Consider the following 23,199-nt stretch of genomic DNA (forward strand, 5'->3'; position numbering starts at 1 on the left):
ACTAATATCTGCTATGGGATTGATAAAAATCTGATGTCAAAAGAATTGAGTATTAGAAAAAGAGAGAAACGAGATTGTCCAGCTACTGCAGCATTTCAGTCTGCAAATAGGCTCTTCACTGATCTGAAACTGCAAACACACAAGTCAAAGTGAGGGGAGGGAAGGCAAAAAGACTCTGAAGCAGATTTATATTTAGCAGCAGGTTAGGTGGAGAGAAAAGGCTCAAGGACAATGGCAGGTCTTTTCTTTCTTGAGCTAAACCCCCAATGCATTTTTGTAAAAGAAAGCAAGTCTTCTGCTTTTAACTGCAGCCCAAAACTGCATTATGGCTCCTGGGTGCTTTGATTTTTTTTCTTTACTTTCTAAATCTCAGCACACAGGCAGCTCCAGGGCTCAGTAGGAGAACTCTTAAAAGCAGGCCTGCAGAAGTGAAGAGATCAGTCATTCCCTTGTCCCCGTGCTCCCGAGCTCCCCCGCCCAGGCAGATGAGATTTCACACAAACACACAGGGCCTTTTTAAACAGCCTGAAAGATCTCAAATCCTCCAAGAGCAGGCAGAGCATTCCTTCTGATTGCAAAGAGAAACACTGAAATGTGCTTCAATTCTTCACAAAGGTCACAGTAACCTTCAAAATTCTATCAAACCTCTTCCCCCCTCCCCAGCTCTATTATCTTTACTAATTTGTAATGTTCTTTACAAAATATACTGGAGTTTCTCAGAACACAAATCCCAATGTGAACATGATGCAAGCAATCTTTGCTTAGTTAATTTTTCCTAGGCTGTTTAAAGTTTCCAAAGTCCAGATGTTTTTCCAACTGTCTTCCCTGCCCCATGACTGCAAAAACATAGGTTCCTTAGAATTACCATTTTATATACATTTTCAACTTACTTAGTTCTTCTCAGTCCATTTTTTCCAAATAAATATACACATACTTTGGATTAAATGACTTACTGCATTAGAAACATGACATTAGAAAGCTTTAGAAAGTATGTTTAGTGTATTTTGACAAATGCAAAAGTGCTGAAAGCATGACATGTTCCATGAAACAGTACAGAGCTGTAAAACTGTGGAAAAAAAATTCTGTTTCCTGCTTGCAATGTCTATGGCTACACCTCCAACCCTGCACAATTAACAATCTTGTACCATTAACCATTATTTCCAAACTTCACCATTAAAATGTTACTGTGCATTTAACAGCATAGGAAAATGCCCAATAATCTTAATTAGAGCTTGTCAGGGAGCTAATTTTAACCCCCTGCTACCCAACCTGAAAACAGCAGGGAAAACATTGGAAGAACAGTTAATTTTATCACCTTTACCCAAAAACTGTCCAGCCAGAAGCAGATGCACACATTTGAGAGAATTCTTTGCTCCAGATCACTGAATTCTTAAGCATTACACCTTTGAGATGCATTTCAAACCTGCCATTTGACACCACTGGAGAAATAAAATCACTTTTCAGAGCTCATATGAAATTGAAGAGATTTGGAGTGCAAAACATGAAGAAGGAATGTGCTGCTTCTGCTAAACCAGATTTACCAATAGACTGCTTTGGTTAAGGATGCAGCAAGTACAGGATTTCCCTTCACATCCCTGCACGGGATCTCTGATGAAGGCTGAGTTGAGATAGCACCAGTGATTTCTCATTGCAAGAAACTCATACTGTCAAAAAAAGGATTGTGTTTTGTATTTGTTACACAGCTCAATCATCAGCAGTACCTGCAGTGACAGAGCAGATATCCTTCCACAGCAAGAAAAAGGTAGTGCAAAATAAACTGATTTTGTTATTCTAAAGCTTACAGAAATCCACTACCATTACCAATGGAAAAACAACACAGATTTTGAACATACACATCAGTGACAGTTTGCTCCAGAAGGGATTTCTGGAACTCACCTATGGTGCAGTTTGTGGTTATTTTTCTTCGCTTGGGGTTGTGTCGTAGCAATTCTAACTCTCTCTTGGTCGGCTCCCATGTTGAATACTTCTCTCCAATGCCTAAGCAGATGAAAACAAAGTTTCAGGAAGTTCTTTAGTAAAAGGATTAAAAATTCTGTTCAAGTCAAAACTTTCAACATGCTGTCCATTAGGTTAGATTCAATTTAAGTTAAGGACACTGATTGCTTTTTATCCCTTCTCAAAAAATATGGTTTGGAAAGGTATCACCAAATTTTCAAACAAAGAAGAACTAACATAAGAACACAAAAGTACTTCTTTACTTATGAAGAACAGTTAGGCCAATAAACTTTCCATTATTGGATTATAATACTCCTTTCAGTTAAAAAAAAAGAAATTCCATCACAAGAATAAACTTGCTATTTGAAAATACATTTCTTTGTGCTCAGAGGAGGTTAAATGACACAACCAGCATTGATGAACTTGCCAAGTTATTAAATAAATCTAAACTGATCCAACTTAATGGACAGATAATCTTTAGAGAACAGCAGAATTTAATAATTCAATATACTGAACAGTTACTACATGTATATGCCATTACACAGAATGACCTCTCTTTATACTATTAATGAAGGATTAGACAAGTTTTAATTTTTGACATTCCCTTTGTTGACATACCTAATGTTATCTAAAAATGAAATTAGTAGTAGGTTTAAACACCACCCTCCCTCCACCAACCAGTCAAAGCTCTCCAAATATTAAACTACCCTTTCTCACGAGCTAAAATCTGTCATTATTCTTTTTGAAGACCAACACTGCATTTCCAGTAGATTTACTTTGTTCAAAGGAAGTGCAGTAGCAGTGAGTCAGGTCAGTAGTATGGAGACCAGATTTGAAATCAGCACAGAGCTGTGTTCAGTGTAAACCTGATACAAGAAAAACACAACAGTGAAGACTCATGTGCTGACCAGCTCAATACTGCTGCAGCTTTCTATGTAGCACAGAAATTGCTGTGCAATGTCAATTATTGTGAGTCACAAAGGCATCTTGGCATTAAAAAGAAAGGATTATAAGATGGCAAGCAGTCTATTCTAAAACTGAGAATTAAAGTCAATTAAGAGTTATTTTTCACAGAATGCATGGAGCAGAAGCAGCGCTTTGCTACAGAAAATAAATTATAAATCATACATATGAAAAGGATAGTAGAAAAATATAGCTGGAGGCTTACACATTCTGCATAATATACATTAAATTTTAATAGCTCTTTGATCTTCATTTTCAGAAATAGCTATGCTTGTCAGAAACTACCCTCCCAAAAATGTTCAATTCATATTTACTACTGACCCTCCAGGTTCTAGTAATAGGTCTCATTTTTCGATTCTCAAGGACTAGAGAATTCTTATTTACACAAATACACCCATGTCTCACTTTATTTGATTCAACAACAGATTATGCAAGGAACTTAAGGAACAATACCAGAATCCCTTTCCTTTATCCAAGGTTCAGCATCAAGCTACACACCCAGGAAAACACAAAAGGCAGGGAATGACTGAGACTGATGAGATAACACAGCTGCAATGCTTTGGACACACTGCACGTCTGCAGAGACCCTTTGGAGATGCACAGATGGACACTTCACAGCGATGGAACATTGCCTTCCAACAGGTTTGGCCCTGGATGTCTCCAGCAACCCTGGTCATATTTGTAATGCTCCCTTAGGAATTTACATAAATTCATTGGTAACACCGTGTTAGTAGCAGCAATTGCATTGTGCAGCTGTAAATTCCTGTGTTGGGTTCACTACAGTTAAAACATGGCCAAACACAGCCAGTCAGTGTGATGAACCCTGATAATAATTTAAAAATACCCCCTTGGATATGTTTAAATCCTGGTTTAAGTCAAATACAATGAAATTCATACCTGCAAACACATGTGCACTTTAGGCATGCAATAGCTCCACATATATCAGCAGCACTATTCATATATATTTATATATATCTATATATAATTATATAGTTTAAATACTGAAGAGGATGGGACTAAAGCATGTCACAAGAGCAACTCTAAATAAGGTTAAACATGACAGACTGGATTACTTTTAAGGATTCTGGGTGAATCAAATATTTGTTCAATTTAAAAGAAATGAAAGAAAACAAAACACCATGTGCAATTAATGCCACAAACAGAGCAAACCAGACAGAAAACATTCTTGCAGAAGCCTTTCATTAGAAGGAGCACAAGTTAAGTCAGACACAGAAATTAAAACGTGTTCCATTCCAGCTATATAACTTAGCAGGAATGCTGAGGTTATATTACTCTTGAAAATTTGGAAAAGGCAGAGCCATTTATTAGGAATGGTTTGATGTTTAAAAATGAAAAACTACAACAAAAAATAACCAAAAGACAAAGAAGGAGAGAGGTTTAATAAAAAGGTTTAATAACACTCACAAGCATGCCAAAAACTCCAATATAAACTACCTTGAACAAAGATTTGCAAACCATGCACAGATCACCACTTACAATTAAAGGAAAGTAGTGTTAGAGAAGTGAAAATTAGCCATTTTTAAAATGCTGCTATGAAATAGAGATTCAAGTCAGCATGTGAAATCTCCATCTAAGAAATTATTTTATTGGGTGAAATACTCAAATTGGCATTTCTCAGAGAATTCATCAGGGGCATAGGGATGAGTGAAGGAAAAGGCAGTGAAGGCTCAGGTTTATAAAAGTCACAATTTTTCAATCATTGCTTGCTTTGCTAGACTTCCAATTTTTCCTCTCCCAAAAATTCAGACATTAATTAGAACAAAGGGCTCTGTGTATTCTCACCTCCCCTGTTATTAAAATTCAATACCAAAGGAAAAAATAGTGGCCAAGTTGCAACATTCAGAGTTACATCACATAACCCTGAACTACAGCTGGACTGGGGAACTCGGAACACTGAGAGTTAATACTACAGGAGTATGAAATGAATCTCATGGTATTTGGGGGTTTTCTTAAAGTTGTTTTTTTTTTCTCCAGGCATCATGTTGTTATGTGAGCATCTATTAAAGTATAAACTAACACCCTTCAAGCACTGTGGAAAGAAATTTGAAAATATACTGCATTTAGCCTTCAGTCTTTAAGCCAATCAGTTTCTGCAGACTGGATTCACTTCTGAAGTTCTTAAAGTTGGCAACAAGACCTGAGGTAAATTAACTCTGTGGTAGCAATGTAAACCCAAGACACTGGGTTTGGGCTTTGTGCTCCTCTTGCCATTCAGTTTTGAACAAGAAGAGATCTTTCAGATGACAAGAGGGAGGGAGCACAGAGATTGGAACAATGGAGAGAGAAGGTAAAAACCAGACATAATTCTCCATTATTTCTCCCATGTACATTTCTCACTCCTTTAGATAAATTTTTGAGGAAACACATGGTTTCACAATAAAAAGACATAAAAAAGAACCTATGCCATGACTTTGAAGAAAAAGAAGGTTTACATTGCAGACTCCAGCAATTTGAAGTGTTGTTGTCTATTCCTTGATTTTCTGTCTTCACTGGTCACTACAGAGTAGTTCTCCAGGGACAGAAGATGGAATGTGCATATTCATACAAATATGCATTTGTGTATATACATTTAATGTGCCATTCAACAGCCAGTTAATCAGTGCAGAGGCTTCAAGCCTGACACTTCCTCTTGGTGATTCTTTGACCTTCTCTACACAACTCTGTGGTCCAAGATGACCAGAGGAACAATCTTGTAGCTGTAATTCCCTGGAATACAAACTGCAGCAGGCTGATGTCCATGGCAGGACAAAGTGGCTGCATCTCAGTCCACAAGGCACAGATGTATCAATTGACAAGATCAACATAACTGAGAAATTACTCTTTAAATCTGCATATTTCAAAGTAAGGAACTGGGGGAGGTTTCCTCTTCTATGGATAATGAAGATCTGTTATTCTGTTGCAGCTGATTCATTTGGTGCCCCAAACACATATTGAAGACTTTATAGAATAGGTGCAGAGCTTGGATGAAAGGTTTTTAAACCTATTCCAATTTTGTCTTGCTTTGAAAACCAGTGCTTTGTTCTAAAAGATTTTAAGGTGTATTTCCTTGTTCTAGGACTCACTATCCTTTCCTCTGACTCCCTTCCTTCAGACAGGGAACAAGCAGGAAGCAGACTGGCATCTGTAGTAGGAACCAAGTGAAGGCAGCTATCTTTTGAGCCAGCAGAAAAGCTCTTGTTAATACGATGTTAGCTGCTATTTTTAAAATTGGAAATGAGGTTAAGAATGGTTTGAAGTCATATCAGCCCTGACTAAGGCTGTCACATTGAAACAGGATGCCATGGATTCCAGAAGAGACATTACTAGACAGAAGTCATCTGTCTTCAAATACAGACTTTCCCACTTTAAGAAAACATACCCCCCAGAGGCCACTGGAAATGGAAGATGACAAGCTTTAAAAACTGATGCTTACAAACTACTTAATTTAGAATAATTGATATTTCCTTTCCAAACAAAAAAAAAAAAAACAAAAAACCAAAACAAAACAAAAAAAAAAGGAGAAAAGGTTTGTTTTGGAGGAATTCTATCAAGGAAAGAGCATATGAAATCAAGTCTGCTGCAATTATTCAATCATTGGAACATATCCAAACAAGAGGAAAACTATTTGCACGATCAAACTGGCATTCTTTACTGTGATTCATGTCTAAAATGGCAGGATAATCAGCAAAGGGACGCTTGTTAGTGAGGTGCGTCGCCAGCCCACGCCTCTTACCTGTCATTGTACACTGGTAGTGAGAAACCACTGTTGGGGTGAAGGCTAAAAAAGAAAAAATTAGGGAAAGCAAACTGAATAAAACAAATGTGTGTACATATATTTGTGTGTAAATATTTCTACATAGATACTGTGCGTGTACCCTGAAAGCACAGGTGTGTAAGTAAGCTGGCATGATCTATTTAAAAAAAAAGTTAAAAAAAAAATCACACACAAGGGTGGCATTTCATGTGAGGGGAACAGAGCCTGTACCACGTAAATAAGCCTAAAGGAGCAGACTGTTACATTCTCTACCTAATACAGATCTAACTTTTGATATTATGCACGTTTTTTGCAGGATTAATAGTAGATATTTCTGTAATTTTTTTGCAATTAAAGATAAAATATTTTTGCTACAATTAGGTGTGGTGCACGTGTTAAACCCACAGTCTGACTCCTGGAAGGGAAGAACATCTCTCTCCCATGGCCTGCACTACTCTCTCTAAAGAGCTCTTTCTTCCCCTTAGTGTTTTTTTGCCACTGAACAAATGGGAGGGACAGGTATGATTAAAAACAGAAACAAGAAATTCAGGCAGGAAAACCAAACCTTGTAATTTCCAAGCTTTTCGTTGTTCTTCTTTGGCAATTTGTTCCATGTCTTTGTCGTATATGTAATCTTGACACATAAAGCAGTATATACCCCCATACAAAAGGTCTATGGCTGCAAAACAGAAGGGAAGTTGGGGAGGAGGAAAAAAAGATGTGAGTTCATAAACCAGAAGGCATTTTAAAGCAGGCTTCCAAGTCAGGCACTCCTTCTTCCAAAGCAGGCCACAAAAGAAGAAAAATCTGTACCTTAGAATCTGGAAGGGGAAAAAAAAAGAGAAAAACCCAGACATTTTTCCAGTTTCAGTGTGAGTTATTCAGTTGCTTCTGGCACAGCAAGAAAACTGTGCAGGACAACAAAGCATCAGCTGCCTTCAGGCTGTTTGTAACCCACAATTTACCTTTCAAACACCTGAGTTACCAAGAGGCATCAGGACAGTGACTGACTACAATGCACAGAGAACCAGCCCGGAAAGAGTTGATATATGAGTTTGAGCTGTCTTTTCCTAAAACTTCAGCCATTTCTCTTCAAGGCCATTAAAACAGTTAGGAAGCACCTAGTTAAAATACAAATGAAGGGTCAAACAGAAGACAGCACTGCAAATACAAAGCTATTTCTCTGGGGAAAAGCTTTTCCAGGGTAGTTAATTCCACAGGTTACTTCTGTCTCAATTTTTCATTTCACACACCCTTTCAGAATAAACAAATGAACACTGACCAATGTTAAAAATATTTTTCTTGCACAACCTTAAACAAAAGAAAGCCAAGAAACAAAATAAATACCTAACTGAGAAATGTTATTTTACTCCAATATATACCACAGAAAAAGTGCAAAGTAATCATAGTAAACTGCTGATGTTCAGTACATAGATGTGAAAAAACCAACAATCACAGGAAAGTTAAAAATGTGTGGGCATTAACAAATCTTACTAAAACACAATCTGCACCAGCAAACAGCTAAGAAATACATCACCCTTCTCCCTCAAGTGTGGAGCTTTCATTTATTTTCTTTTTAATTCCATTTATTTCCAGATAATAGCATTATTAGAATAGTCTTACTGCAATAGAAACTTGTTTTAAACACAGGAAACCATTACCACATTAGGCAGCCTGCAAGAAACAGCATGGAATTACTCTGAAGTGCTCAATAAGCCAAACCACATGCCAGGCAGCAGGAATTCTGCCACGGATCTCAGCAGGCAAACCCAGGTGAAGTCTCTGTGCTGCTCTGGTAGTGGGGCAGTGCTTGTGGTGAGGGTTTTTGGTAAAGTTCCTCTCTAACCCCATCTCCTCCATCCTTCACAGCCTCTACCCCCTCACAACCTGCTGTCCCTCTCCTTTAGTCCACTGCAAGCTGCTTTTTCTCCTTCCTCTCTTTTAAAATCACCTTTTCAATTATTATATCAGTTGTTTGTTACTTTTCCTATTATTCATTAAGCTAAATTACTTTAAGCAGTTTTCATCTTGCTGATGTGCTCCATTCTTCTATTTTGGCTGTTTGGACCACTCAGTTTGTGGAAGAGGATAAGGACTGTTACCTCATGTAAATCACAAACTCAGGATTTTCATTAATGTAATGTCCCAACACCAGAATACTTCCCCCTGATGCCCAGAGGACTGAATAAACTCCTTTAGCAGAATATCCCAAAAGGAGACAAGACTCTGAGCTGTGGTGGAGGATCAGTAATGAAACACTATGCAACTGCAGGAGTGGCATATCACAACTTACAGATTATCAGAGTTCTACAATATTTACTCCATTACTTACTGCATTACCACTTCTGCAGAGTTTTCTACTTTCAAAAAAGTTCAAGAAAATCCAAAATAGTGGTCTTAAAACACAAACCCAAATACTTTTAAAACATTCCACCAACAGGCCCCCAAATAAGAGAACAGAGCTGGCAGTATATTGAATTAAAAGGACTCTGTGAGCACTAAGAGTTCCAATTTACCGTCAGAATGTGTAGGCATAGCTATGCTCAGAGGATTCCTTACTTTTCCTTTATTCCTGGATTTACATGCCTGAGCAATGAAATAGAGATGTCAAGATCTAAACCAACAAGAGAGCAGAAGGAATTTCTGGTATAAAGGATCAAAGTTTCACAGAAACACTGGTGGAGTTAAAACTGAAATTGTCCAGCACCTGATTAAGGACTCTTGAGGAAATATCCTCTCTTCAACACACTTATGGGAACAATGCAGTTGTACATTTGCCAACACTTCCAATGTCTTTTTAATGACTGCAAGGGGTTTTGGACAAATTACCTCAAGCATCAGGGGCAAGGCAGCCACACAGGCCTGGCCACAGCATGGAGGAAGGGCAGGACGTTCTCGTGGAACCCAAACACAGCTGCTCAGGAAAAGAGTCCACTAGGAAAGTTTGGGAGTTAATTGTTTCAGGTTAACATAATTTGATTTTTTTTCCCTTGAAATACACTTAAACTTTCTTATGCTGGCTGTCTTGAGGTGAAGAAGAGCAGAGGAAGCACTGAAGGGACTGTTTTACTGACAGAAACTCTTCCCAAGCAATTCCTTTGCACTGACTGAAGGTGAACCACACCCAAAGGACAAAGTCCACGCAAAACTTTCTCCCTCAAAGGACTGGGGAGAAAGGAAACAAATTGTACCTCACTGTTAGGCTAAACTTTTTTTTTGTTTTAAACTGAAGTGCCATGAAGCTCTGTCCCAAACTGAAACGTCTGGCCAGAAAATTCCATAAAAAACAACAGTAAAGCAAGAGAATGCACATGTAGCAAACTTCACCACTGGTACTTGCGTTGGTATTTTGGATCACAAAACTAACAAAAAGGCCTCAAATTCATAAAAAGTTTGGGAGCTACCAACCTAGGAATAATGCCCAGGTGTTTTGGGTTAGCCCACTGCCAAGTCTGCCAGCATGTCCCACATTCCTCAGATGAACATCTCCTTTAGGGAGCTCCCGTGGAATGGCTGCTGCTGCCAACTGCCAGAATCTGCTTTTCCTAAAACCACTCCAACCCTTCTCTCAGGAAGGTACAGGGGGATGAAATCAGTGAACTTCAGTTTTAGCTTAATGCACGCACAGAATTTATTATCCTTGGAAAATAAAATATACAGCAAATAGAAATCTACCTTTTTCACAAGGAAGAACCAAAAGCAATTTAAAAGAATCACAATGTCATTTTATTAAATTTGATCAATCTAGATTCCTGGTTTAGGAATTCAAAATACCTACTTGGTGATCACAGGCAGAGCAATTTAAGAATGAAAAGACCTCTTGGAATGTAACATTTTTCTCTGCTTTTATACCTTTTGTCATGACAACAAGCTTCCCCTCCTTTAAAGTCTCATCTCCTCGGACTCCTTTACATACAAAATTATAAGCAGCTGCAACCCAAGAGAGGAATGAAAATATATTTTATTTTTCTTTTAAAAATAAAACTATCAGCCTGGAGAAACAAGGAGGCAGCACAGAAGATCATGCAGGAACAACAACAACTTTATCTATGGAGCAAGGAACACTAAGTTTTAAAAAACAACAGCTCTGGGGTGAAAGTTTAAATCTGGCAGCAAGAAGTCTTCAAACTGCATCTGGGAGCCAAGTAAAGTGTTTTAGTTAAGCCCAAGTGCTTTGCTTTTCCAACAATATCCACTGATGTCCTTGTGAAAATGTTAAGAGACCAGAGATGATGGGAATACAACAAAAGCAGGGAAGTGTGCCACCTCCAGAGTGAGCATATCCTCATCCAGGTAAAAAATCTTGGATATCCAGTTTTTGAAAGATCCAGGTGAAAAGAACTGATTTGGTCAGCTGGGAATGGGATACTTCACCATATTTGATACCATTCAGAGAGGAGGTATTTGTGAATCATGTTGTGGTATCATCTCCCTTGGATCACTGGATGCACTCAAGTAGAAAAAAACATCCAGCAGCAACTCAGAATTCAGGTCAGTTTTCACCTCCACTGAAATTAATTCCTTTGTGAATTTCTAAGGCTCAGTCTTGGCATATTATCAACCTCAAATCAACACACTCTGTGTTCTATGCAAGAAACTTGCATTTCCTTCAACTTCTGTAACAAAGGAGGCTAAATTGGCAATTCTTTCAGACCATTTTAAGCCAACATCCAAAGCTAATTCGTGCTCCCTGATTTCTCACCTTGAGTGTTAATCATTAAACCCATTCCAGGTAATTGGCTCAGGTTCCCAAGAAGTGATTTGTTAAACTTCAGCCAGTTCTCCACTGGATCTTGTCTCTGATCTATCAGCACAAAGCAGGCATCTGACTGCCTTCCTCCTGATTTCCTAACACCTGGAATCTGCACCACAGGTCAGAATTCCTGAACTGGTAAGAAGGAGCAAAAGAGGTGGAAAAGGGACTACTCCTGCTAAATTAGGATCCAACCATTGAGAACTCCAGGTATTTACTGTCAGAGGAAAAAAAAAAAAAAGAAAACAAGAAAAAAAACACCCCAAAACTTTCTTCTGTTGCCAAAATCTTTTAATCCACATTAAAAACTATAGTCATAGTCAAGCATTATCCTTCCCTCTCACATTCAGTATCTTCTAATACTCGAGGTAGAACTATTCCATTAAGTGCTGCTTTTCCTTATTTTTTTCAAACCAGGAGCCAACAGGTGAGAAGTGTTTTTGTGGCTCTGAAGTCTCCAAGATGCCTACTGGCCCCATATGGATCTAGAATTTTAATGTTTTAATTCATTTTGCCTGCAATCCAAACATGGCAAGCACCCAATACTATCCTGCAAACCACTTAACACCAGGAGCCAAATGGGCAGCCCCTGTGCTGTACACTCTGTGATGGTTTAGAATATCATCCTACAACTCCATATGAATCCAAGCCAGGAAAGACAAGATGAAGAAAAAATGTCCTTGTGTCCCTGAGGAATCTAGATAGAAAATGTGCTTTTAACTGTTAATTTACAGGAACCACAGCATGTCAAACCATTTTATGTTAAATTGTTATGAGTGGAATATTAATTCCAGCTCCTTGACTCCATTCAGAAATACATGGATTGTAAGCCCTATAGCAGTGGGTTTTTATGCAGCTATGAGTGTATGAGTATCAAAAAAAAACCAACAACAGAAAATATTCACTCAAAAAGAATACTAAAACTTCATCTGGTGTCTGCCCAGGAATTTTCAGTCCCAATCAGGAAACTGATAAATTAATCACTGCTGCAGTTTTGAGATGAACTTTATAGTACCAACCTCTCTTCTCTTTTAGAGCTACTGTTCACAGACATCTTCCTGCTTCTGCTACTCTGGGACTAAGTTACTGTGTATTTTCCTTCACTGAGCAGCTGTAGAAAAGATAAGGAAGAGACCATCAATTTTTACAAGGACAGAACCCACCAGCAAATTCTCCAGGTGCTGAACCTGATTTGGAAGGATTGTTTAGGAAGATGACAGGCTATGTTGATGGCACACATTAATTTAGGATAATCAAAATAGCTGCAGAAAGATTTCAAGTTACTGAGCAAATAGGCAATAGCACCAAGAGTGAAACTCCAACCACTAAAGAGGCAGACAAGTAACACCAATCAGAAAAGAACTTCTGGAGTCCCTGAATTTAACTCTCAAGTAACAATATCAGCTCTGTGTTGAACAGCGGGTTAAGAAGCATAAAATAGAAGTCATGGAAGTAATAACTGAGAATGCAAGTCATTAGCACAACCAACTGTCTTAACCCAAAGGGCTGGCACCAGAAATAGAAACATCAGAACTGGAAAAGTGAAGTATGATGATGATATTGAGACTCATACCAGTTTCAATAAGAAAAGTTAAAAATTGTTCAGGTTCCTACAGGCAGGGAAAAGGAAACATCTGACAGGATCAAAACCAGGAAAAATCCCAGAGGAGCTCAGTAAGGACTTTGCTCTCACCATTTCACAGCTCCTCACAAAAGACACACAGAGCCCAGTGGGAGTATCAGACTTTCCTGGAGGCTGACTGAGAGGGACTGAGCAATGCAGAGATGAAAAAAGCAGCTCCTACAGCTGGATCTTCCCTCACCTACCCATCACCCACATCCACAGCTCACAGATACATTACATTAAGTCCAGCATTATTAACATACATTGAACAGGGAGGCAGATTCAAGAGCACAGGTATCACTGTGGAGTCAGATTGTGAATGCCTAATTCAGATGGTTCAGGCAGGCAGAGACAGCAAGGGATGTATTTAAAACCAGTCTGGAATATGATGCTGGAGCCTCCTGAAAGAGCTGCAAACACATCCCTGCCATGCTCAGACAGCTGTTACAGCTGAAATCCAGGGTATTTCTTACAACTGTGATTAAGTGTGCAGCTCCTGCCTGTCTCCATGGAGACTGATGTTGGCTCAGCAAAAAGTCACCAAGTGCTTTAAAATAATTCCTCTTCGTTTTGAAATTTCAAAGCACTTAACTTGTTTTTGCCTATCAGATGTTATTTTCCCAACTAAAACTGCAGCAGGAAAAGCAACCAAAAGCACTAGTAAAAGTACAAGAATATTTTTAATGCTCATTTTACATGCAGCTGGAAATTAAACACCAAAATATACATTAAAAAAACCGAGAAAGGAATCTCCAAAACTAGAAATCAAGCAGTCACTTGCACAATCTTCACATTATGAGTATTTGTGCACCAAGTAATTTATATTTAGCTGCAGAAGAATCCTTTTTGGGATGATTCAGTTAAATATGTTTTGGCTTAATTGACTCTTGCCCTTTTTATCTAAAGGCTATTCCTTTTGGGACATACCTTTTCTGACACAGCCTTAATTGTCTAACACCAGGACAATAACCACAACAGTCCCTAAGCAAGAGCAACTTTAAGAATCTCCCTCCTCCACCATCCAGTTTTGGTTTTCCTTCAAGGAAACACAAGCTAATTCACTACAGGAGAAAACAGCAAATTCTGTCTTGCAGAAAAAATAACCTGAATTTAAGCTTCCCAAATACATAAACAGCAGCTGAGAATGTGTGCAATTATAAAGCTTTTTTAAAAGGTTTTCCATAAATATGGTGAGTTTAGTGGTAAAAATATTACAGTGTTTACAAAGTGTCCACGGATAAACAGGTAAATACTGTCGGTAGTCTCAATTTAGCACAGTATTTTTTAAACCTTAAATGTGGCCATAAACTTATATTAGCACAAAAGGTTGTTTATATATATATATATATATATATATATATACACACACCCACACAGAATTTCTTCAAGTTTACCTCAAATAATTTGCACTTCCATGTTGCTAAAGATGCCAAAAAAAAATTCAGCTAATGAATTGGCTTTAAAAGCTCTCTGAGATCAGAGTCTGCAAAAAGCAATTAGAAGATGTCACAGAGGCTGGGTTGATATTTTCAGTTTTCAAAGAATGGCTGAGGTTGGTAGGGACCTCTGAGGTCACCTTGTGATGGCTCCAGCAGGGCCATCCAGCCTGCCCAGGCCCATATCCAGGGACATTCTGAATACATTTGGGGACAGACCCTCCACAACCTCTCAGGGCAACTTGTTCCAAGCCTTGGTCACCCTCACAGTTTTGTGATAATCAGACACAACTTCCTGTATTTCACTTTGTTCTCCTTGCCTCTTGGGCACCACTGGAAAGAGCCCAGGGCACTTTTTTAACCCCTCTTTCAGGAGAACCTCATGGACCCATTCATGAGGTTCTCCTGAGCCTCCCCTGTGAGCTGAGCAGTCCCAGAGCTCTCAGCCACACCATGATGGAATTCTCAGTACTATTTTCCAGTATTCTATTTTTCAAGACATTTACAAACTTAAACTATACCACTACTGAGCCTCATCTTTTTCTTTCTTGACACATATGGAGGAAGAAACTCTAACGATCTGCTGGTTTAAATAATCTTTTCCATAAATAGTAAACTTACACACCCGTTTCTTAAGCAGGGGAGTACACAGCTCTGTTGGCCTTCTGGAGCTTCTCTGTCTTCATGGAAAATAAAGACAGTTTGTTCCATAAGCACTTTAGGATAAATTAAATTAGGAATGGTGGCCACACTGGTCAAGAGGAAATTTATGCCATGAAATAATGCCTTTTTTTCCCTGTTTCTTACATCACTCCACTAAGAATTTGAATTTGGAGAAAAATTATATCCGTCCATTTTAAAACAGAATTTTAATATAGATCAGGATTTTGCATTATAACTCAAAAATGTTCTGAACTATAAGCAATAGGTAGTTTGAAACAAAACCAAAGGCTTTTGGTTTTGAACACGAAATAGCACCAAAGCTGACAGAACAGAAAAACTTGTTGGCCTTGAAAACAGCATTTTATGAGACAGTTGAGGGAAAAGTACTCCATATGAATTAAATGTTTTGTTACTACTTAGGTTACTGACCCCAATAGAAATAAGAAGCCAATACAGAAAAATGAAGAAACTCCCCCCGCCTCCAAACTTGAGCAGTTTAAATAATTCTGATTGCTACTTGATTAGCCTTCTTTGTGATAGAAATGATGGGTGTTTTCCTCAGCAATAAAAGAAGTGAACATGACCTCCTGAAAAAAAAAGTTCACTGAAATAAATGTTCTGGTTCCAGGCATCAAACCAATCATTTTTAACACTTAGGAAAAAAACCCCAAAACACTGCCTCCTCACATTTTTATATATAACATTAATTCATAAATACCAAGATACTAAGGAAATTTTAAGCTGTGAAGATAAACTTAACAGTGATGCAATGGAAGTTTAAGCACCAGGTTTAGAAAAATACCACTAAACTAACCCAACCCCAAATAAAATTACCTCTCTGCCTAATGAGGTAACTACAAGAAAATATCACTTTACTGGCCTGGAATGGACAGGGATAACAGAGAGGATGATGAGAACTCACCTAAATTGTGTCGCTTTGTCTTCGCGTGCTCGTGAATATGTTTCTTTGTAAAACAGCCAAAGAAGACACAGTAGAGGCAAGAGTGGAGTCTGTTCAGGTGGGCACCACACATATGACAAATGCACGACTTTGCCTGAAACAGCAAAACAGACACAGGTGGTGAGTGCCAGACATCCCCCAGCCCAGGTAACCGGGCACAGCTCTCATGGCCACCCTTCTCTTTCACTCTGGAATGCTGCACAACAGCAGGGAAACTGTTCTGTCCTCATGTGCAAAACCAGCAGCTGGACAGAGAGAGAAAACTCCTCCGTTTGTCCAACAGACTTCCAGGTCCTGTCAGGGAGCAGGTCTCATGATTCAGATGAACACCAGAACCCAGGGAAAGGAGTGCCCAGCAGGGAGCTTAACTGGTGAAGAGGCAGGACTTGGGGTGGTGGGACCATGGCAAAAACTCTGCTTTTTCACAGCACCGACCTCCCTGATGCTCTCAAAAGCTGTAATAGAACTTGAACATTAAAATGTGTGTGGGTATATGATATCTCATTTCTCTGTCAGGAGATTCTGCCAGATTCCCTCATTAGATTTTTCTACATTAGTCCAAAGAACAGTGCCACAGTATCAAATCCATACCAGTCAGAAGTTGCCTTTGCCATTCTGAGACTGGCTTTGGACCAGGAGCTGAAAGCAACGAGCTGAACAATTCCCAAAACTACCCAGAATGGGCAGGTCTGAGGAAAGTTGCCCTGATTCATTGGAAATTAATAAGGACACACCCCTGATATGACAGTCTGTGATAGCAATACATTTTAACAAGTGAGTCTTAAGACTAAAAAAAGGTCACTGGAAGGTTAAATAGACTTTTTAACTCTTAATCATATTTGAAGCACTCTAAGCCAACAGCATCCAAACTCATCTCTTAGCATTAAACTAAAGTACCTCAATAATTTTAATTACTCTGTTTAATAAGAGACTTAAGAGAGTTTTGAGAGTAAGTCTTTCACTCAACCACATTGGAAGTAATTTAGGTTCAATACCATCTGACTGGAAGTTACAGACAGGAGAAATTCCTTGCAGCAAATTCACTTTTCATCTCGGAAATTCAGACCTATGTCTGAGGGCAACCAAACTTCTGTAACAGCTTAGAGTTACAAAGAACACTTAGAGGTATGTCTGATTTTACAGCTTAATCTGAAAATACTATTTCTTTGCTTGTCAATATAGAAGGACTCCTTTCTCTTCATACTAAAATGAATAAAAACTGGGATTACTAAAATACTAAGATATAATCTAACCCAGGCAGTGTATTTCATCAAAAACAACCCACAAAATTCTTCAGTAATATTTGCCCAGTCTGCCACGACTTAAAATTACTGCTGAATAAATGATGCACAATCTTGTTCTCTAGTCTGGCATTTTTCTCTCAGAATACTTTTGGCTTTTTTAAAAAAACCCTCAAAGCAGCTTGCAATATGTTGCACCATGTAATTTATTTTCAAGCTCCTACAAATTAAGACTCAAATTCTGAATCTCACATGTTGTGTATTCAAAGTTATCATAAGTTGTTAGGGGAAAATGTTGAATCGAACTCCACACACCTACAGAAAGAAATATTTTAGAGTTGGGCCAAAAAAAATTCACCACCACCAGCACAATTTCCATCTTTAGAAAAATGCTGCAGAACTGTCAAACTGTTGCCTAACGGCCGCTCGTTGGCTGCAAAAGCTAAATAGGATCAGCCTATCTGTTAAGATTGCTGCTATGACAACAACTCCAGCAAGCAGCTATTTTACTGAGCCAGCTAAAAATAAATCTTTTAGCATTAAATGTATTGTAAACACATGACATAACAAGCATGTAAAAGCTGGTCATTTTAGGCTAAAAGGCAGAAAATTTGTGTCTTGAAGAGTTTTTATTGCAATGGAAATGAAGAGAAATTGAGGAATTGTGTAAGGAATTTAGTGATAAGCTGAAAGAGCAGTTCAGTGACCTCTTGAAAGGAAGCTATTTCATCCATATCCTCTGTTTGTTCAGTATAGCTCAAGATGGCTTTTCAAAAGTTGTAAGAAAACAAGGTTAAAAGACAGAGTGTGGAAAGAAATCAATATCAAAAACCACAGTGGCTATTCTTAACCAGATTAGCTGTCTCCTTGTCCTCTGTCTGTGCTTTTAAACAATTTGCTAAGTTAAAACAAAGCTGTCACTCTCCTACCCCACCCCAAATAATCAAATTACTTTGTTTCATAATACTCCCACCCTGCTCACATCTCTTGAGGCTACAGTCTAAGATGAAACAGAATACTGCAAATGAGTAATGAGAAGCAGTCGGATCCATACAGTCACCAGCTTGTTTTAAAACAGCATTCAACTTTTTAAAAAGGCAAGTTAGGTCTTGCTTATGGTCTGGATACTTTAGGGAACTCAACCAAGATTTCAGCTACAGAATCAATCTATCACTTCTCCTCCCCCAAGACACAGGAACATCCAGATCTTCCTTATCCCAGAGTTTTCCCCTTCCTTCACACTCTCTCCCACTATTATTCTGCTCCCTTCCTGCCTCCCTCCTTTATCATCCTCACCCTCAGGCACCCCACTCTCCATCTTTCACCCCATCACACACAATCCCTCATCTTCACGTCCACAGCCAGTTCCTTCAAACCACACTAAACCTCTGTCTGTCCCCTTTATTTTTACCCTGATATTCCAACAAACCACACACAGAAACCAGAAGAGGCCATGAATGTTTTCCTCCTGGAAGATAATAAGCACTTTTTTAAATGATAGGAAAGAATGGTCCTGCAAATGGTGTATGCACATACACAGCTCCTGGAAGATAATAATCACTTTTTTAAATGATAGGAAAGAATGGTCCTGCACAATACAAATGGTGTATGCACATACACAGTTACTGACAGCTCTGACAGCATCTCAATTCCTCTGCAGTTGAGGAATTCCCTCAATTCCTGCATTGCTTCCAGGGCTGGGCTAACTCACAGGCCCAGCCCCAGTGGTTTTGTATCCTCTGCAGAGGAGGTTCAGCCCAGCAAAAGAGGATGCAAACATTAGTGCATGGCACACACAGGGGAACTGAACTTGATCACCTGTAAGGCAAGGCAAGGCAAGGGTCCACCTCTAAAACTCTCTCAGTGCTGTGAACAGTCATGATACAAAATGAGTTTAAAAAGAAGCAGCAGGCATCACTAGGTCAAAACCTAGAGTGCTGACACTCCAAATCTTCCCAAATTGTCAGAACAGCTTATTACTAGTTTACTATCAAACCATCAGAATAGCAGTGGAGAAAAGAACACATCCACTGATGTTCTGCCCTTGCACCTCTCAGCCCAACAGCCCCTGCTCTGCTGTCCTGGGCCAGCTCAGGCTCCACCTAAGCAAGAAGGTCACACAGGGCAGAAGCATCAGTTGTTCTAAAAACCCACAAACCTGTTTCAACTTCATGGCTCCCCAATCCAACCAGTGGCAATGGAAATGGAAATGAACTATCCCCACAAAGCCAACAGCGCAGGGAAAGCAAGAGGCATCCAGTGACCTGAGCTGTTACAAACTCTCCTTTAACATTTGCAGCTATTTCAGAAATAGCTTTAGAAGCAGAATTTTTATTTAACTGTATATGATAAGAGGAAAACATCTTTTTAGAAGTTTTCCACTGTGGTACTTAGGAGTCTTGCCTCTTATGCTCACACTAAATTTATCAAAGCACTTGGAGAACAGAGAGGTTTTTAGCTACAAGCTTATAAGCCAAAGACCTCCTACCTTTCACAGTCTGCAAAACATATCCACCACAAAGGTACAGGGGAAAAGATGGTTGAGGTAACACTAACAAGACAGTGGGAGGCTTGGGAGGTTAAAAGATCATAAGGAAGGTGTTGCCACCCTGTAGGTGTTCACAACTAAATCAAAGCAGCAGATTCTTAAGGCAGTCTTAAAGCAAACACGAGTTATGGATCTCTGCAATGTTTGATGAGGTACAAATTTGTAGCATTTGGAAAGTGAATGCTTCCCAAACCAAATCTACTTTATTTCCCATCTTTTAAAGTAGGTCTTTTGTGTAAAACAGATATAATGTTTAGACACATCAGAGAAAAAGAGAAAGTATTTAATTTTCTAATATGTTATGATCATTACTGGAAGTTTTTGGTGGGTATGCTTCATTTTCCAGCCCAAACCTTCTTCAGAGACAACTTTATTCTCAGTCTGCACAGATCAAGGTGTTTGTTGGGCAGGTCTACATATGCCTACCTAGAGAATACAGTTATATGTGGGAAATTCTGCCTCCAAGCCCAAGTTTGCCACCAAAACCTGCTTTGTTCCCCAGGAGCAGTGTTTGTGCTCCAGAAGTGTTACCTCAGCTCTGCCAAACTATTCCTTACAAGGTTGTGCTTCAGAGGACTTGAAAGAAGGTGAAAGCAACACTTGTGTAGAGCCTTAGGAATCTGTGACAGTTCTGCAATAAAACTCTGCTTTCCTGAATCCTTAATCCCTTACAGACACATGAACAAAAGTGAAGAGTCTGAGTTAAGGTTTGCAGTGCTCATTACCTTAATAGCAGGCCAGGGGAAAGAAGAAAAAAGAAACCCAAACCAGGAAAGTCAGAGACCTTAGACTGAAAAATCTTTAATATGAAGTGCAAATGCCTTCACTGGGCCACAGATCAAGACACTGAAGCAAAATTTAAACATTTTCTCACATATTCAGTGTTCCAGGCCTTAATATTCACATTTTAGGAACAGTCAATCCTCTCTGGGAATTTTTGCCTATTCTATTCCCCTCGCTATGTTTAGATCACAGCCTGGACACAGTTTTATTTTTATTCTTATTCATTCATCTTGCAACCATTTCTCTTCCAGATCTAAAGCAGCCACAGCCAGTGTGCTTCCCTTGGCCTATTTTTTGAAATGAAAAAAGGACAGATAATCACAAAAGGCCATGAAACCAACCACTGCTGAAGATGGAGACCCTATGGCTATTCCAACAGTGGAGTTTCTTCTGCCCTGTGGGAGGACAGAGCCAGTATTAAGAGCATTTATTACTCCCAAGTACTCTGCACCTCAAGAGTAACAAAAATGGGTCAATTCTGTCACTCCTTAGTCTGTATTTACTCCCAGACTCCCCGTGCTGTGTTCCTGACACCAGTCTGTCACAAATCCATCAAACACCAGCGCAGGGGCTGGGACACTTCAGAAACTGAAATAATTAAAACTTCAAAGCCATTTTCTTAGAGTTGAGGAGACAAAAAGAAGGAATTGATTCTACAGTTCTCCATGATATGGCATATAAATCACTCCTCCACATGCTGATAGGATGATTCAGTTACTCTGAGTCAGTGCACTGCTCTGACACATCAGCTTTAAATAATTTAAAAATCAACTTAAGTATTGTTCACTCACTTCCTGCAACCAAGTCCTAATTAAAAATATTGGAAATGTCAATTTTGTCTTTAAAAGAGCATGCCATCAATATTGTAAATTTAAATTTTATTTTCAGACCCACTGAGGTCAGGGGTACCCATAAAGGTTTTATTTGTACAAGCAAAACTGTGCACTAATTACAGAATTTTTGAGTTTGGTAAGTGCTCAGAATATCACAGGTAACTTCACAAACTGGGTTATTCTAAATGTTTGTTTAGACAGCAGCAGAACCAAAAAAAAAGGCAGAGAGGAGATGTCTACACAGCTCTCCCAGACTGAACAGGACACTTGGCTCTGACCATCTGCTTGAAGTTTGAAGACAACAATATCACAATTTATAATTAAAGATGAAATGGCCTAAGCTGTTAAATAACATCACAGTTCTCAGATGGAGTGTAAATAAAAATATACCATTATGACCATGTGAGCAGCTTGCTGCTGATTCCAGTGAGTCCTACTTCTGTCTGTAACTGAAAAACACTGTGGAAGAGAAAAGGAAAGCACTGAACATGCTAGAAAGCAACTTGAGGAAACGTTTTCCCTTTTCATCTGATAGGGATTACATGCATGGACAACACTCAAAAGAAATACAACACATATTTCTGAATTCACTCTGAAATGAAGACATGTAGTTAAATGAGTTCCATGGTGTAGCCAAAGTCTATCCAAGTTACAAAAACATGACTTTGGTTCAAGGCCTCTTATCAAAGAACACTGCAAGTCAATCTACAACTACATAACCCAGATGAAATTAATAATTATATCTGGGGGTGAAACAGAGAACTGAGTCACTATCATTAATTCTACATACAGATTTTTCTCCAGCTCTCCTTATTCTGGATGATGTGTGTCATTTCAGGAGATGGATATTGAATCTCTGTGATTGTTTTAACTCGTTCCATTTTTTGTTTTCACAAAATTCTGCAACAGGTACAAGGCTGAAATGAAACTTGGGAGGAAGAGAAGAGTTGTGCAATTTAAAAGACAGCATGAGCTAGAGGAAAAAATAGGAGGATGCTCTAAAAATGTAATTCTGCTTTTCCTGTACATAGTCACAGTCGTGAAAAGTTGTATTTCAACAAGAACAAAGCAATTCTCTGGAATTCAAATGACTATGCTGAAATGGCTTCTTTGCTTCTCCTTTGGTAGGTGCTCATCCCCTCCACCAGCATTTACAAACCTAAATGATTTCTCAAGAACTCTATAAAAGATGCAGTTAAGAGCCTATTGTGTTTTTAAGCCATTTAAATAATGGACCTTATTCAAATTAAAACACGTGTCCTTCTCTAGTAAGATTCTTTTAACAGTGGGAAGTCTATTTGCCTTGTGAAAACACATAATCTTCTTACAGTTCAACTGCACGGCTCTCTCCCTGGATATACACATTGCATGGATACATTCTGTGTGTTGATTTTTATCTATTTCCTGCAATGCACCACTGCAGCAGCGAATTCCACACGAGAACAAGGGGCCTGCCAAGACCGCAGCAGTGTGTGCTCAGATCGAGTGCAAAATCTATTCCTTCCCCTCACCATTCCCCCACGTCAGCAAATCGTGGAAATGTTTTTAAATCTCCTATTAGGTAACATATTGATCTTTTCTGTGGGCACGTGACTGGGGAAGCAATTCAAGGAATAAGCTGAACAGCCAAACCTGCCTGATGCTATGCAGAGTTTTATTAAACCCTGCCCAGGCTGCAGGGATT

The 23,199-nt window shown here is 38.9% G+C and overlaps 1 protein-coding gene across 2 annotated transcripts in view; it reads right to left on the reverse strand.

Moving 5' to 3' along the window:
• Nucleotides 1-23,199, reverse strand: part of USP22 (ubiquitin specific peptidase 22) — an 89,985-nt gene that overhangs the window by 41,243 nt on the left and 25,543 nt on the right. Inside the window, exons 2-5 of one of the 2 annotated variants that reach the window (XM_039732001.1) lie at nt 16,072-16,204; nt 7,239-7,352; nt 6,653-6,697; nt 1,897-1,998 (exon numbers count right to left, since the gene is read on the reverse strand). In XM_039732001.1, coding sequence (XP_039587935.1) covers nt 1,897-1,998; nt 6,653-6,697; nt 7,239-7,352; nt 16,072-16,204 — 394 coding nt within the window. The remainder of the gene's footprint in view (nt 1-1,896; nt 1,999-6,652; nt 6,698-7,238; nt 7,353-16,071; nt 16,205-23,199) is intronic. The other variant, XM_039732002.1, reaches the window with a different exon arrangement.

The sequence above is a fragment of the Passer montanus genome, unplaced genomic scaffold (genome assembly GCF_014805655.1).
Source record: "Passer montanus isolate IOZ18808 unplaced genomic scaffold, ASM1480565v1 scaffold8, whole genome shotgun sequence".
Classification (NCBI taxonomy): Eukaryota; Metazoa; Chordata; class Aves; order Passeriformes; family Passeridae; genus Passer; species Passer montanus.